This window comes from Stegastes partitus, unplaced genomic scaffold (genome assembly GCF_000690725.1).
Source record: "Stegastes partitus isolate 25-593 unplaced genomic scaffold, Stegastes_partitus-1.0.2 Scaffold71, whole genome shotgun sequence".
Taxonomy (NCBI): domain Eukaryota; kingdom Metazoa; phylum Chordata; class Actinopteri; family Pomacentridae; genus Stegastes; species Stegastes partitus.
Genome location: NW_007577802.1, coordinates 722,066 through 735,825, shown reverse-complemented (window position 1 = coordinate 735,825; position 13,760 = coordinate 722,066). Strand labels below are relative to the sequence as shown.

The window sequence follows — 13,760 nt, the reverse complement described above, 5'->3', positions numbered from 1 at the left end:
TTCACAACAAGAGCGCGCCGGCCGGCTCTTAAAGATGGCCGACGAAAAACACTCAGGGAAGGAGCGGGGGGGAGGAGGTTACGGGGGTAGGAGGAGAGGGGGCGGGGGGAGTTACATTGCATGAAAGAAGCTGCTGACAAGTGTTCATGAGTGCACCTTTATACAGGACAATTCAAGAGTGCCCAGTGGAGAGAAAACACAACTAAGCTCTAAACATCAGAGAAATCCCGTTATGATGAAAACACATAACATCAGCTTTAACTCTATACCACATTGCTTTAATAATAACTTTTAAAAAAAAGCAGAAACAAAGCAAAAATAAAATAAAAAGCATCATTTTTGTACCAAAGCCTATCATTCGCCCTCTTTTGACTCCCTTGAGAAATGAAAAAAAAGGATGTTTCGACAAATAAAAGGATTTAAAATGACCATCGTTAATATTTTTTTTTGTCTTTTTTTTTTTTTTGCAATACACATATCCAGTGCTACACGATCAGCGTCTAGTTTTAAAAAGCGGGTTGAATAAATAGACGATAGTACCACGATGCGTGAAAGGCCAACGGATGTCGGAGGGAGACCTGAGGAGCTCCCCCACGACAAAAGAAGAAGACAGTTCAGAGCAGCAGGTTTTGTTTTTTGTGTGTTTTTTTTGGAGATCCCTGGTGAGGCAAAAATCGGCAATGCCAGCCTGATTCGACAGATTCGACAGTTCACGCAGGAAGAGATTGTTGTTGCTGGGGGTGCGGCAGAGCTGGCCCCGACAGTCCTACAGGGTTGTACAAAGGTCCCTTGGTTCAGATTTTCTGAAAAGAGCGACAGAAACTCTTCCCTCCGACGTCTCCCGAATTTGTCCAAAAGGGGAGAGGCGTGTCCGGAGAGAAGGGGAAGGATTTTAGTGCTGCAGCTGAGCTCTCAACCATGACAGTGCCGAACTAATAAATACTTCATGTAGAAAAGAACATCCATCACGTATGACAGGAGAAAAAGAAAAAAAAAAAAAAAAAAGCCACATGCTTGAGTCGTGGTTGTCGTTGTAAAATATTAAAAAAAAAGAATAAAAAGTAGCCTAAAATCAACCTGAACAGATCGCACTGAGATCACAGGTAGAAGAAGCTAAATTCAGCCGGCATTTCCTCTTTTTGTTGCAAGCACCAGTCCGTCAGACCACCTGTGAACCACACACACACACACACATACATACACACACATACCTTTTCCCTTGTTTGCGCCTTGGTCCACCTACAGACGACCACATGTCCGTAGACGTGGCCTCTCCCAAGTAGGTTTCTGGACCGAGCTTGGCTGTGGGCATCAATGCAGTCTATTCAGGAAAACAAGCACGATGGGGAGGGGGGGGTTAAGATGATTCGGATGAAGGCGGGGTTTCGATCTCCCCGCCTGCTATTTCCCACTTTTCTTTGGCACAGCGCTTCTCTTGGCCTGCCACAGGTGGTTGTGGATGGTCAGGGCGTCCACGCTGACTGACACAGTCTTGGCAGGGATGACGGTGAACTGCTTTCGGTCCGAGCTGTACTTGTACAGCTTGTCGATCATCTTCTTGCTGATGCTCTTGGGTCCGGTGCCCGTCAGCTTCTGGATCTCTTCGGTGTCGGGGAAGTACGAGTAGAGCGCCCGGAACTGACAGCCGCCGTCGCGAAACAGGATCATCAGGTGGTTGGACTCGCACTTCTCCAACTCCTAGCAAGGGGGGAGGATACAAAGAGGTGAGAAAAAATGTTGCTCAAGGCATAGACTGAGACGAAAAAATGGAAAAGAAACACCAGCTGCCTACAAAACACACCTGAGAAAACCGGTGACAAAGAAACCAGATTGGAGGGAGAACCTGGTCTGGTGCTGTAACATATGTGGTGTTTTTATTGTCGGTGTTGTGCAGCTACAAAAATTCTCTCTTTTTGATTTGTGTGCTGTTATTTAGCCACAAAAGTGTCCAGGTTGGCCTACAGTGTTTTACAGAAGAAAAAAGCTGAATCTGTACCAGATAAAAAAAAAGCCAGAGAGTCATAGCTCAAGTTGACAGGATAGCAGTTTGTGTTGAGCTGGTAAAGCCAAAAATAAATGAACAATTTTAAAAACACAGTCAGTGTGAAGCAAAACCACATCAAGATATTAGTACATTATTAAACTGCTGAGTTTGGAGAAGAATATTTTAAAACTTTTAGACGACAGTGACTTTGCATGATAAAGGAATGCAAAATACCTCCTTAAAGCTGGAGTGCTGGACTTTTTCATAGAACTTTCAAATAATTCTGCATCTTCTCTGTGTTTCACTGCACACTGGAGTTTTAAATCTTATGTCTGATATCGATACCTTTTATCATAAACCAGCATCAGTTTGCCAGAGCTGCACAGGGGAGCTGTGACAGAAAGCTACAGCAACTAGGAGTAGGGCGAGTCTGTGGTGCAAAAACCTGAAGAGTCAAGAAAGGTTTCCGATTCTTCAGATAAAGAAATTTGGAATTCAGAAGAAAGATTTTAGTCTAAAAAGAAAGCTGGTGAGGGATATGTCAGATTGCACCCAAGGTATACTTGTCACTAAAGCGACATAAAGCAGGTCCATGTCAGGCAGAAGAACTGACCTCTAGGATCTGGTTCTTCTGGGGTTCGTTGACTTTGCCGGCCAGGCAGCAGTGAGAGATTGCATTATGGATGATTGGCTTGTTTGACTTGGCGCTGGGCTCCTTGAAAAGTTTGGGACCTACAGGAGAAAATAAAGTTAGACCACATTAGTCTTATGTAACGAAAAAAGAAAATAATAATTAGTCAAAGGACTCTGAGTTAACTGCTGCTAAGACGTCTACTAGTTAGTTGTGTCAGGTAACGACCACACATTTACTGCGTTCTGAAAATGACAAGTCAAACTGTGAATCAATAAATAACTAAGAAGCACAACCACATGTGGTTATCATAGGGTACAACAGAACATCCTTTGTTAGTCCAACGAGGGGAAATTTGCAACGTCACAGCAGCAAAGTGACAGAAAAAAAAGCAAGCGAACACAACTATAATTTAAAGAGGCGAGCTATATACACTATATACACAATACAGATAAGAAAAACAGAACACAAGGATACTAAGGACACACATTTAGCAATATTTGTTAATCGATGAGAATAAAAACAAGTATAATGCCATCTGTGCGCTTGCCTGTGTATTCGGCCATGGAAGTGATGGAGGATGCAGTGGAGCCGTTGTCCCAGTCTCTCTCTGCAGTCCGACTGTTGTTACGACTGCCTGGAAACGACTCCACAGAGTCACAGCTGCACACCAACAAACACAGCAAACAGGTTAAACAATATTTTTGCAAACAGAATTGTTAATAAATGAGGGAAATATTAAACACACACTGTACAGAACATCCCTAAGCACAAGCTACAAGCAACAGGAGTGCTACAAAACAGAGAAAACACAGTGTGATCCGTTTACCGCTGGGAGCCGGCCCCTCCAGAGTTGACGCTGTCGGCCTCGTTGGTAGCTGCAGAGGCCAGAGACAGACTGGAGCCTGACTGGGCGTTACTCAGGTTGTCAGCTGTATGAAACGGAGAAGATGTTGTAAATGTTTGTGTCATCTAAATACAACTTCTTGGCAGCTGGATGGGAAAACACTCTTAAGCAAGCTGCCTGGAAAGCAGAATAATTCGATTAAATATATTAAAAGTACTGCATATCAATCTAATTCCAGAAACTTAAATGTTTTAAGTCAGAAACATGGAAAGAGTCAAAGCTAATTATTAAAACGATGCATTCTTTGTGAGGGAAACTAAGCCTCTCAAGATCACTTCGTAAAAAGACATTTTTCAGCCTTATAAAAATCAATTTCTTTAATTTCTTCTTTGCTTTCGGGCCACCTTCTCTAAAACACTGCAGAAAACACTGAAACGTCCCTATTGGTCTATATTTTGTCCTTAAACTGTGATTTAAAAAACATTATGGAACCCAACGAAGACATGACATCAGTGGCAGAAATTGTTTAATTAAGGAATGCTACGACAATAACGCTGTTGGTTTCAATCACGTCAGTAGTATTAATAATTGTAGGAAATGTAAGTATTACTAAATGGTAAAATGGAAAATAACTGGCAGTCAGCCAGTGTGCCCCACAGCTCAGCTGGAAATACCAAACGACATGCACCCTGCTGACTCACAAATGGAGAAACTGAGCTTTATCTAAATGTCAAAGTGGTGATGTAATGGCCTTACGCGTGGAAGAGCACTTGGAGAAATTGTCGCTGGAGGATTCCTCTCTGAAGACGGACTTGGGTCTGTGTTTCTGCTTCGGTTTGGGGGTTTTGGGCTTCACCAGGCCTTGTTCCTCAAACATCTCCTGCTGCTTCCTCCGCAGATACTCTTGTTTTATCAGCTCCCGTCGTGTCTTCTCCTCTTCTTTACGCAAACGGTCCTCCTCGGCCTTCCGCCTGGTGTCCAAATCAGAATATTAGTGGCTTTTGGAATAGTAGCACCTGAACGTGAGCTTGATGTTGGTAAAACAACCTACCTGGCTTCATCTCGCTTGAGCTCAGATTCTGCTTCTAGTTGTTGTTTACGGAGTCGAGCCTCTTCGGCTTTCTTCTGCTGCTTCAGTAAGAATGCTGCTCTCTTCTTAGCAAGCTCATCCTCCGCTTTCTGCTCATCCTATAACATGGGAAAAAAAATAAACATTTATACATTAGAAACAATACAATACATCTTTAATGTAACGCTGAATCCAATAAACTGGTGGTCGATCATTTTTAACACTTGTCATTTATCAAATATTCATTCATCATCAACCAGGTAAAATGTAAAATATGAATTAATATCACAAATAACACTTCAGTCCTCTTTAACACTCACAACCCCAGACAGTTTAGGGGCATTTTTAGTCAATACATTTCCACTCACTGTGAATTCATGAATCACAAAAGTCTAGAACTGACATGTACAACATTTTTTTCTAGTGCCCAAAGGGTTACTAGACAACCAATGGTAACACTACATACCTTTCTTTTACACATTTGTTTTCATTCTTATCTTTTGTCTTTTCTGTGTAAATGTGAAAACAACTAAGTGAACTAAATATTGAAGTGTTTATGCAAAGGGTCTGTACCTTGAAGAAGAAGCCCATGACCGACTTCTGCTCCCCGTCACCACCCTCTGTCGTTCCGTCCTCAGCACCCTCCACTTCCTCGGGGGCCTTCAGCTCGGACAGATCAACCTCAATCAGGTGGGATTTGCTGCGCTGCACCTCCTCTGATGGTATACACTCTTTCCCTGAGCCGTCTGAAGAGTTGAGCTCAGACTCTCTCGGGGTGCTGGACAGGCACTCGTCAAAGGACACTTCTGGGGCAGCCACTGACGTCAGGTCCACTCGGGTCGGCAGGCGCATATTGGCCTCATCTTGGAGTCGGAAGGTGGCACTCCGGACGTGGCCAGATCCTGGCTTGTCGATTGTCTCTGCTGCTGTGGGGTTTCTGGGGCTGTCGGGCTGCTCGGCCCTGGGGGACCTGCCCCCAGCTAACTGCCTCGGGTGTGGTAAAGTCTCTGAGCCGCTCTGGGTCGGGGTGAGGGTCCTGGCCGCCTGCCGGCTCTGCTCCTTGGCTATCTTTAGTTCTGATGGTTTGGACCGGGAGCTGCGGCCTGAGCTCAGCTTGGGGGGTTTCCTGGTGGGAGCGGTGCTACTGCCAGAGAGGTGCTCCACAAAGTGAAAGCTTGCCCCCGCCTTAGACTCACCATTTTTGTCGCTGGTGACAGGAGGTGGAGCTGCACCGGGAGGGGACTGTACATTCTGTTTCATCAGCATCTCCTGCTGCAGTGAAAGCTGCATCATCTGCTGCTGGATGCTGCCGATGGCGTCGTTCAGCAGCTCGATGGAGCGACTGCACTCATTCAGGTCCAACTCTTCTTCTAAATAGAAGCTTCCGCTGTTCCCTTTCTTGTCTGCATCTAAGGCACCAGGAGGGGTGGTCCCCTCCATCTCTTTCTCCCCTCTCAGAGTATCAACACACATATCATCTTTACTTGATGGTCCTTTCTCTCCATTGAGGTCATCTTTGGAGATGTCAGCTTTCAGCGGGTTGGGCAATGTGTCGCTCTTTCCTCCACCTTTCTTTACAATGTGCAGAAAGGCGGCTTTTCCCAGCTTCTGCCTCTGCCTCGCTGACAGCACCTCCATCTTCTTCTTCTGGTGCTCAATGGCACGTCGCTTCTCTTCCAGCTGCATACGGAGCTGGACAATTTCAGAAGCCAGTACATTCGCACCGCCGCTACCATCGCCTGTACGATTGCATCCTCCTAAGGGAGACGAGGGGCTCTGGTCTCTTTTAATCCTCCAGGAAGAAGCCAGGGGTCCACTGCTCTCCGATCCATCTGGAGTGGTCCTCTGGGAGCTGGAGGCACTGGAGCGAAGGTCGTGGTTGCTGCCAAAGCGTTGCTGCTGCGCTTTACGCTCGGCGAAGGAGGTCATGCGCACGCTGCCACTGGCCATGCTGCTAGCCTGGGAGTGCGTGCTGAGACAAGGGCTGGAGCGCCCGCTGCCGCCGTTCATATCTTTGTCCTCATGCTCTTTCACATTCATGTCCTCTTGGAGTTTGGCTGATTCTTCTTCTTCGTCTTCCACATTGAGGGCCTTCCGGGGCCAGTTTGTGTCTTTAGTGGTAACAGCTTCATCCAAATCCTCTTCTTCCTCGTCCAGGTCTTCCAGCTCAGCGTCCACGCCCTGGCTAGACTTTGGTTCTTCAGAATCTGAATGCAGGTAGAAACCCTCAGCAGGCTCCCTGGATGAGGGATCCGCACTGCTGGCGGCAGCAGGCCTGAAACCTGCCTGATCCTGGGGAGGTTCCTCTGTAGAGTCCATTTCCTCACCTGGAGGGGTAAATGTTTGGTTTAAAGTACAGGCAGCTTTCCTACGAACGGCTGATGTAGATCCATCTCCTCGGCGTAAAGAGCCCCTCCCTGCGGACCGGGATACCTCACCACTCTCCTCCTCCTTGTTCAGGCATACAGACTTCTCTTTCGCCGTTTTGAGCACGGCAGGCATTAGTGGTTCTAGGTAAAAGCTATCTGGTGCAGGTTTGGAGTCAGCGGAAGGTTTGGGTCCAACTGTGGCAGCTGCTTGTGTCACATCAACCCGTTTGGGGATGACGGAACCATCAGTCCTGGCAACTGCCACCAAAGTTTCTTCCTCATTCTCAATGTTGACATTCCCCAGCAGGCCGTGGCCGTTAACTCTGCGCATTGCAGCATGCGATGGCTGGAGGGCGGTGGTCTGGTGTTTGGGAGTGACGTTGATGACGTTGGATGCCAGACTGTCCTTACTGATGGAGCGAGCCAGACTCACGCTGTCACCAGAGGCCATGTCAGCATCACTGTCGGTGGCTGAATGCAACAGGTAGGGGCTCAGCGTGGACAGAGGTCTGCAAAGAGAAAGCATGTGGAAAAAATCTCACTTGTAAAATCAATACAATGTACAGATTACAATATTCAGAGTTAGTCAGAATAGTAGTGATGCTACGACACCAGACATCTGAGGTGGCAATTTTGATACAACAAAAAATAGCATCAGGTTGTATTTGAACAACTTGGGGTGGAACCTTTAGGTATTTAAAAATGATTTGCCGCTATTTAAAACAATATTGTGTCAGAAATATAAAACAATCAGAATTTTTCAAGTGGATTTTTTGCAGCAGTACTCAGCTGCCTGACATTTGAGAAAAGAGGGCAAGTCATAAATTGCTTAGTTTAAGAAAAAAATACAAATATTGCAAACAGCAGAGTGGAGCCATCACGTATTTAAAACAAGCAACACTGTGTTATCAGTTTCCATGGGACGTTCACATGAGTTCCTGTCCCATTTTCTGACATAAAAATAAGCATCTCTTATTTTCTTGGCTGCATTCAGTTTGTGTCGTTGCCATACTGCTAACATAACTTTATAAGACCACAAACAGGAATTGAGAAACATGTGACTTAATCCATCTATATGGAGAACTACAAAGATTACATAAGAAAGCCATTGGTACATGAACAAAATGCACATTTATATGTATTAATATACTTTCAGGTACCTCTGCCTCTTGTCAGGCCATGCTACAACAGAGCCCCTGGGTTGTTGCCCATCCACCTGAGTCAGGGAGTTTGAACGGTTTCTCAGACCTGCACAGAAACACTCATGAGCCATCAGTAAATATGAACAGAACATGAGCCTGAATCTTATCTAGAAGACTTTTACCTGAACCATCCTCCCCTTGGTGCTTCTGTTGTCTCTGTCGCAGGGGCAGGAGTGGGTGAGATGGACTGAAGGTTGGACCCCCTTTACTAAAAAGTAATAAGACACCACAAAACAATCAAAACTTCATTCAAACATGGTTATCAGAAGAGATCGGCAGAAAATCAGTCACACAGCCGAGTTTACAGCAAAGACAAGAGAACCCAAAACAAATCTGAAGTCAGTCTGATGTCTCCAGTCACTGTACAAGTCAGATGTTTCACCAGACAAGCAAGTGGTTCAAACATCCAAACAGCTGCAATTCTATGCATCCTAAATTTTCAACGTCTCACACAAGTGCTGGACAAACACACAAAGACTCACTGCAACAATCAGCTTCACACAGTGCAAATGAAGACAGAGGGTTAGAGGTGAAGGGCACATGAGAATGAAAACCAGACACCGCTGCGTATCTACCCACCCTCGGACGGCGATTGTAACTGGTTAGAGGACAGGATTATGACGAAGTGGAATGCGAAGGAAAGTGAGAGAAGACTTACAGGGGGTCAGAGTCTTCAAGGTGCAGGAAGTACCTGTTACAGACTTCAGGGCTGCTCTGGTTATCGGCTGCGCCAGGACTAACCAGGAAGCTGCGCTTGGTGGCGTTGGAGATGGGCACTGATGGACGGGAACTCTTGGGATGAGCTATGGCTCGAGCTAAGTAAAGGAGAAGGACAGATGTGTTGAGCATTGAGCTCTGAGTAATGAGTATGTTAGCTGATGTTAGCTGAACCTGGACAATGACTGGGCTTTAGTTCCAAGACCTGCAGTAGTCTTGAATGGGAAAAAAACCCCTTTTAAAGCTGCACAGCCAATGCAGAGGGCTCAACACCACATTGGCCAGCCATATGCAGGTAAGTGCAAAGCAAGGTGTTCTGTCTTTTCCTTCACAGGGCTGTAACCAATTACTATTTTAATTGTTGACTGAAAATGATGAACATTATCCATTAGTGTTACCCAAATCCTGTTTGGTCCACAATCCAAAAGGCATTAGGTGTACCATCATAGAGTAGTGAAGAAACCAAAATACTCAAATTTAAGAGCCTTTTTTTTGGCTCCCATCACATTCCTATTCTCTGTAGGCTCCTTTGTCACCTCTACGGAAACAGCACCACCATATCATTCACCATTAAAAAATTATAAAGTAGCTGGCTGTGTTTAAGCTCCTGTCACATTTTTTCTCACAATGGGCCAATTTTTCACTGCAATACAAAAGCCTGCACCTCTGTGAAAACTGCAAATTATAGCTAGAAGTAGAGAGTACAAAAAAATAAAAACGTAAACTGTGGAGTGTATATTAAAAAAAACAGGTATGACCTAAAAAAAAACAGTTAATGATTAATTCTTGGTCAATTTACAAATAAGATACATGAAAGAAGTGATTTTAATTAAATATCCTAATTTTAGGCTGGGTACTGTTTCCAGTAAAAAAAAACAAATGTCACAGATGAGTAATTTGTGGTTCATCAGCAAACTGAAAATCTGATGATTTATCTTGTTTTTACAGTTTTTTCTATGATAAAGGGTGCTATTTTAGTTGACTGACAAAAAAAAAGGTCACATTCATTATCCCTACACTGTTAGTATGTGAGACCTGTGAAATCTTAATCATCATGTTCTGAAAAATTTCTGACACTTAACGGGGACTTGCTTGATGCAAAAATCATGGATGTAGTTTACTAATACTAAATTCTGTCTAACATTAAAAGTATGATATCTGTTGTGTTGCTTACCATCTTTAAACTCTTGGAGATCTCTGGGCTGGACAAACTCCGGCTTGACAGTCTCGAACCACCAGAAAAGCTCAGCGATAAACACCATCACATTGTGCTACACAGGAAACAAGCAACACGTTACCAGCTTGTGAATGCAGATGAATAGTGGCGTTTAAGAGCACTGATGCCCGATGAACAATTCTGATTAAAATTTAACTTTGCAGTACAAATGTGTGCCAGGTTTTGTACCTTGAGCACAAGCGGCGAGTAGAGCATGTCCTCCGTTGTCAGGTAGAAACTTTTATTCAGGTACTCGCTGGCAAATTCTCTGAGCAGCTGGATGTTGTACAGGCTATCAGCGATGGAAGGTACTTCCTTCAGGCAAATATCTGATCAGACAGTCACAGAGTGGGTTAGAACAGGATGCAACTCAATGACCTGTTGGCTATAAATGTCACACTGACTGGACTGGGACAGTAAGCCATGTGCCAGTGACAAAAATAGCATCACACATGGATATTAAATTCACTGTGTTAGCAGAGCAACACTGATGCACGTGACGGGAATAATTCTTCGACGGCAGCTGATAATTATTCGGATGTTGCTATTGAATTTAGGCGTGTTCGTGTGCAAGCGCATCATACCCTCCAGCTTCATGAGGTCTGGGCAGTAGTAATGGACCACGGTGAGCAGTGCAGCTCCATCACAAACATCCCTCATCAGGTCTTCCAGTAGTGGAAAGAAGGGCAGCTGCCGGCCTGAAGCATGCTCCCGACGATACCGTACCTAACCACCAGAGGGAGAGGCTTTTATGAGAAGAAAAGCTACAGCAACAACACAAACCTCCATGGTGCGACCAGTGAGTGACACACCACAAAACATCCTAAATGCAATGACTAGTGTCACAAGTTCACATGTGAACTAGTCAAAGCATATATTATCCACGGATGTTTCTCCTTCGGTTAATAATCTAGCTAATTAATTTTACATCAAGGTTCTCCCCAGGAGTTTCACCAGTAAAAGATATTTATTTTATTAGTAAAGGCTGAAACTCCACTTAATATGATCAGCAGCAGGTTTCATGTAATTTTCAAGAGATGCCGCTGCTGAATAAAAAGATCCAGCGGCCTCATAATTGACAAGTTTAAGGAGAACCATGACGACCTGGTTAACTGTGAGGAGATGGAGGTGAAGGTGTTAGAGAAGTGACATGAAGAACATAGAGTGGACAGTCAGCCTTCCTCTGGCTTTAATTGGAAGGCAGCCAGTGGTGAAACCGCAGTCAAACCAGGCAGCGTGAACCTGCTGACTGGGACGGAAACTGGGGTAATCACTGGCCCACTTATGGGAAATAAGTGTATAGTTAGTACAGAAACTCACTCGCCCCAGATGCATTAGTTTTTGGATACATAACCTATACCGCTTGTGAGGATGGGCATTTCCAGGATCTATTTCAGTTTCCTGAATTCGCTGATCAAATTGAACACGTATAAATGAACTTATTGCATTGAACTCAAATGATATAAGCTAAACTTCATTTCACAAGCACCCACTACAGAAACTAAGAATGGAAATTTACAGACCTACATATGACTTGGAGCGACATACATAGAGGCTTCATACTGCCTGGTAGTCTGCGTGTAACTCTAAATGCTTCTGCATGACTTACAGATATCCACATTATTGTAGGAACACTCCTCCCTCTGTAATGACAAATCAATCTGACATTCTCTGTGGCACTAGTTAAACAGACACTGATAAAATTAATCCAAATTACTTGCACTGCCTTGCACAGTAATGTGCAAGTTAACTGCATTACGTGATATAAAAGTAGGAATGACTCCGACAAGAACAAGAAACCTAATCAAGAACTGAACACACACTCAGAGGCCACTTTATCAGGTACACATGCAATTCAATAGAACAGCCCTGCCATAAATTCTGGCTCTACAGAAATAATAACATCCAGGTTAGGAGGACACAGTTGGAGGTATTAATCTAACTCTATGTTTGTTACTGAAGTTGTAGTCTGTAAATGATCATGTATTAATACAATTTATTATAATACAGTTCAACACTAACTACAACCTCAGTAATAAACATCGCTAAATTAACACCACTCAGAATTTTACTGCAAACTTATGAACTTCATAACAGTAAGTACAGTGTCAGAGCTGTTGCACTGGATTGCATTAGAGTATGTAGCTGTACCAAAGGCCATTTGAAGAGTGATAATGCATGCCAACCCCAAATCCAAGTCTGGAGAAACTGTGCATCACTACTACACATGCAGCACGACAAGACCAAGCAGCAAAAAAAGGATATTTCTCTAAATAACACACAACAGTTAGGACATGTTCCCAATATGTACTTGATTAAATCTTTTTAAAGTAGGGATGTTGAGGATGAATGGTTATTTGATTAATTGATGTTAATAAGTAAATTAAATTAGAATGATTATTATATTACTTAGGCAGCAATGGAGGACATGTGGTTTAACTGCCAGAGAGTGTTTTGTACATTTGCTGTCGCACCTGGTTGCACTACCATGGTAGGGCCTCTTTCTGTTAAGTGAGCTGGAGTTACAGGTGTGTTCCCTACAAATAGCTGAATGAGGCAGTCGTGTTGATGAAGTCTGCAGCATCAAGTTGTGAAACAGTTTTCTGGCGGCTGTCTGGTTTAGCTAGGTACCTTAGGTTCATGCTAAAGCTAAGCTAGGATTTTCAAACACTAACACAGAGTCGAGTGTCTAGTCAGCAGAGGACTGCAGAACATGCTAATGCTGCTAACATTCAGCAGGACTCTGATTACATGTTTCAACATTTAAACTGAAGTGATGAAGTGTTTAGAGACACTCTGTTCCGAGTATAAACACTTTTTAGAGGTGGCAGTAAATACTCACAGATTTACTTGACGGAAAAAGTTGTTGCAACAGTATTTATGGATGCATGTTCCAGATTAGCAGTTGTGTAAGCAGCTGGACTGACATAACTATGGTGAACAGCTCACTCCATCAGGTATATCAAGTATAAAGAATATTTTGATTTTAAATTGCTGTGTAGAGATCAATAATGTTTTAGGGTATTTGTTGTCGTTGAGAGTAGGAGGGTGACCGCAGCTCTTTTGACATGTTTAAGACACTGGAATTTGTCAGGCCAGTTGCTGAATAGCAATTCTAAATTAAGTTTAAAAAAAATTATATATATATTTTTTTATTTGAATACGTTAACCTAGTGCTTATTTTATCTGTTCTTCAGATTCTTAATGTTACCAAGCAGATTTTGCAGCAAACATTAGGGGTGGCTGGTTAGAAACAATTTCATCAGCATATGTCGGAATGTCCTTGGATTTAATTACTTTTAATGTTGAAGAACTTTGATTGTCACGATGGCCAACTATTAGCTCAGGAAACTGGTTAAAATTTGCATTCCTACTTAGAAGGCTATTCCACAAAACTATCTGCCTTGCGAGGCAGCTGAATCCTTGCGAGATTCACAAGAGCGTGCGTTTCATCGCTTGTGTCCGATCCACAACTGGTCGGACCAATCAGAGTCCTGTTCGGACTTTCTGGCAGCTATGGGTGTGGTTAAAGTGTACGTTAGCCCGTGATGGATGGTTCATACTAGCGATGTTCATGATTGTCAGATTAATATTTGAAACACTTAAAAATATATAAACCAATAAGGTAGCAGAGAAAAGACATTCATGTCAGAAAATGTATCGTACACTAGCTGTAGTATCTGATTGTGCCACCAGGTGGAGCGTCTTACTGTTTATCAATATAG

At 43.6% G+C, this 13,760-nt stretch overlaps 1 protein-coding gene across 2 annotated transcripts in view; it reads right to left on the bottom strand.

Moving 5' to 3' along the window:
* Nucleotides 1-452: 452 nt before the first annotated feature.
* camsap1b (calmodulin regulated spectrin-associated protein 1b) overlaps nucleotides 453-13,760 on the bottom strand; it is a 29,847-nt gene continuing 16,539 nt past the window's right edge. The window contains exons 6-18 of one of the 2 annotated variants that reach the window (XM_008276423.1): nucleotides 10,620-10,761; nucleotides 10,225-10,364; nucleotides 9,994-10,090; nucleotides 8,761-8,917; nucleotides 8,225-8,310; nucleotides 8,061-8,148; nucleotides 5,105-7,409; nucleotides 4,514-4,650; nucleotides 4,219-4,433; nucleotides 3,445-3,547; nucleotides 3,166-3,278; nucleotides 2,598-2,716; nucleotides 453-1,698 (exon numbers count right to left, since the gene is read on the bottom strand). In XM_008276423.1, coding sequence (XP_008274645.1) covers nucleotides 1,402-1,698; nucleotides 2,598-2,716; nucleotides 3,166-3,278; nucleotides 3,445-3,547; nucleotides 4,219-4,433; nucleotides 4,514-4,650; nucleotides 5,105-7,409; nucleotides 8,061-8,148; nucleotides 8,225-8,310; nucleotides 8,761-8,917; nucleotides 9,994-10,090; nucleotides 10,225-10,364; nucleotides 10,620-10,761 — 3,999 coding nt within the window. In that variant the 3' untranslated portion in view covers nucleotides 453-1,401. The remainder of the gene's footprint in view (nucleotides 1,699-2,597; nucleotides 2,717-3,165; nucleotides 3,279-3,444; nucleotides 3,548-4,218; nucleotides 4,434-4,513; nucleotides 4,651-5,104; nucleotides 7,410-8,060; nucleotides 8,149-8,224; nucleotides 8,311-8,760; nucleotides 8,918-9,993; nucleotides 10,091-10,224; nucleotides 10,365-10,619; nucleotides 10,762-13,760) is intronic. The other variant, XM_008276424.1, reaches the window with a different exon arrangement.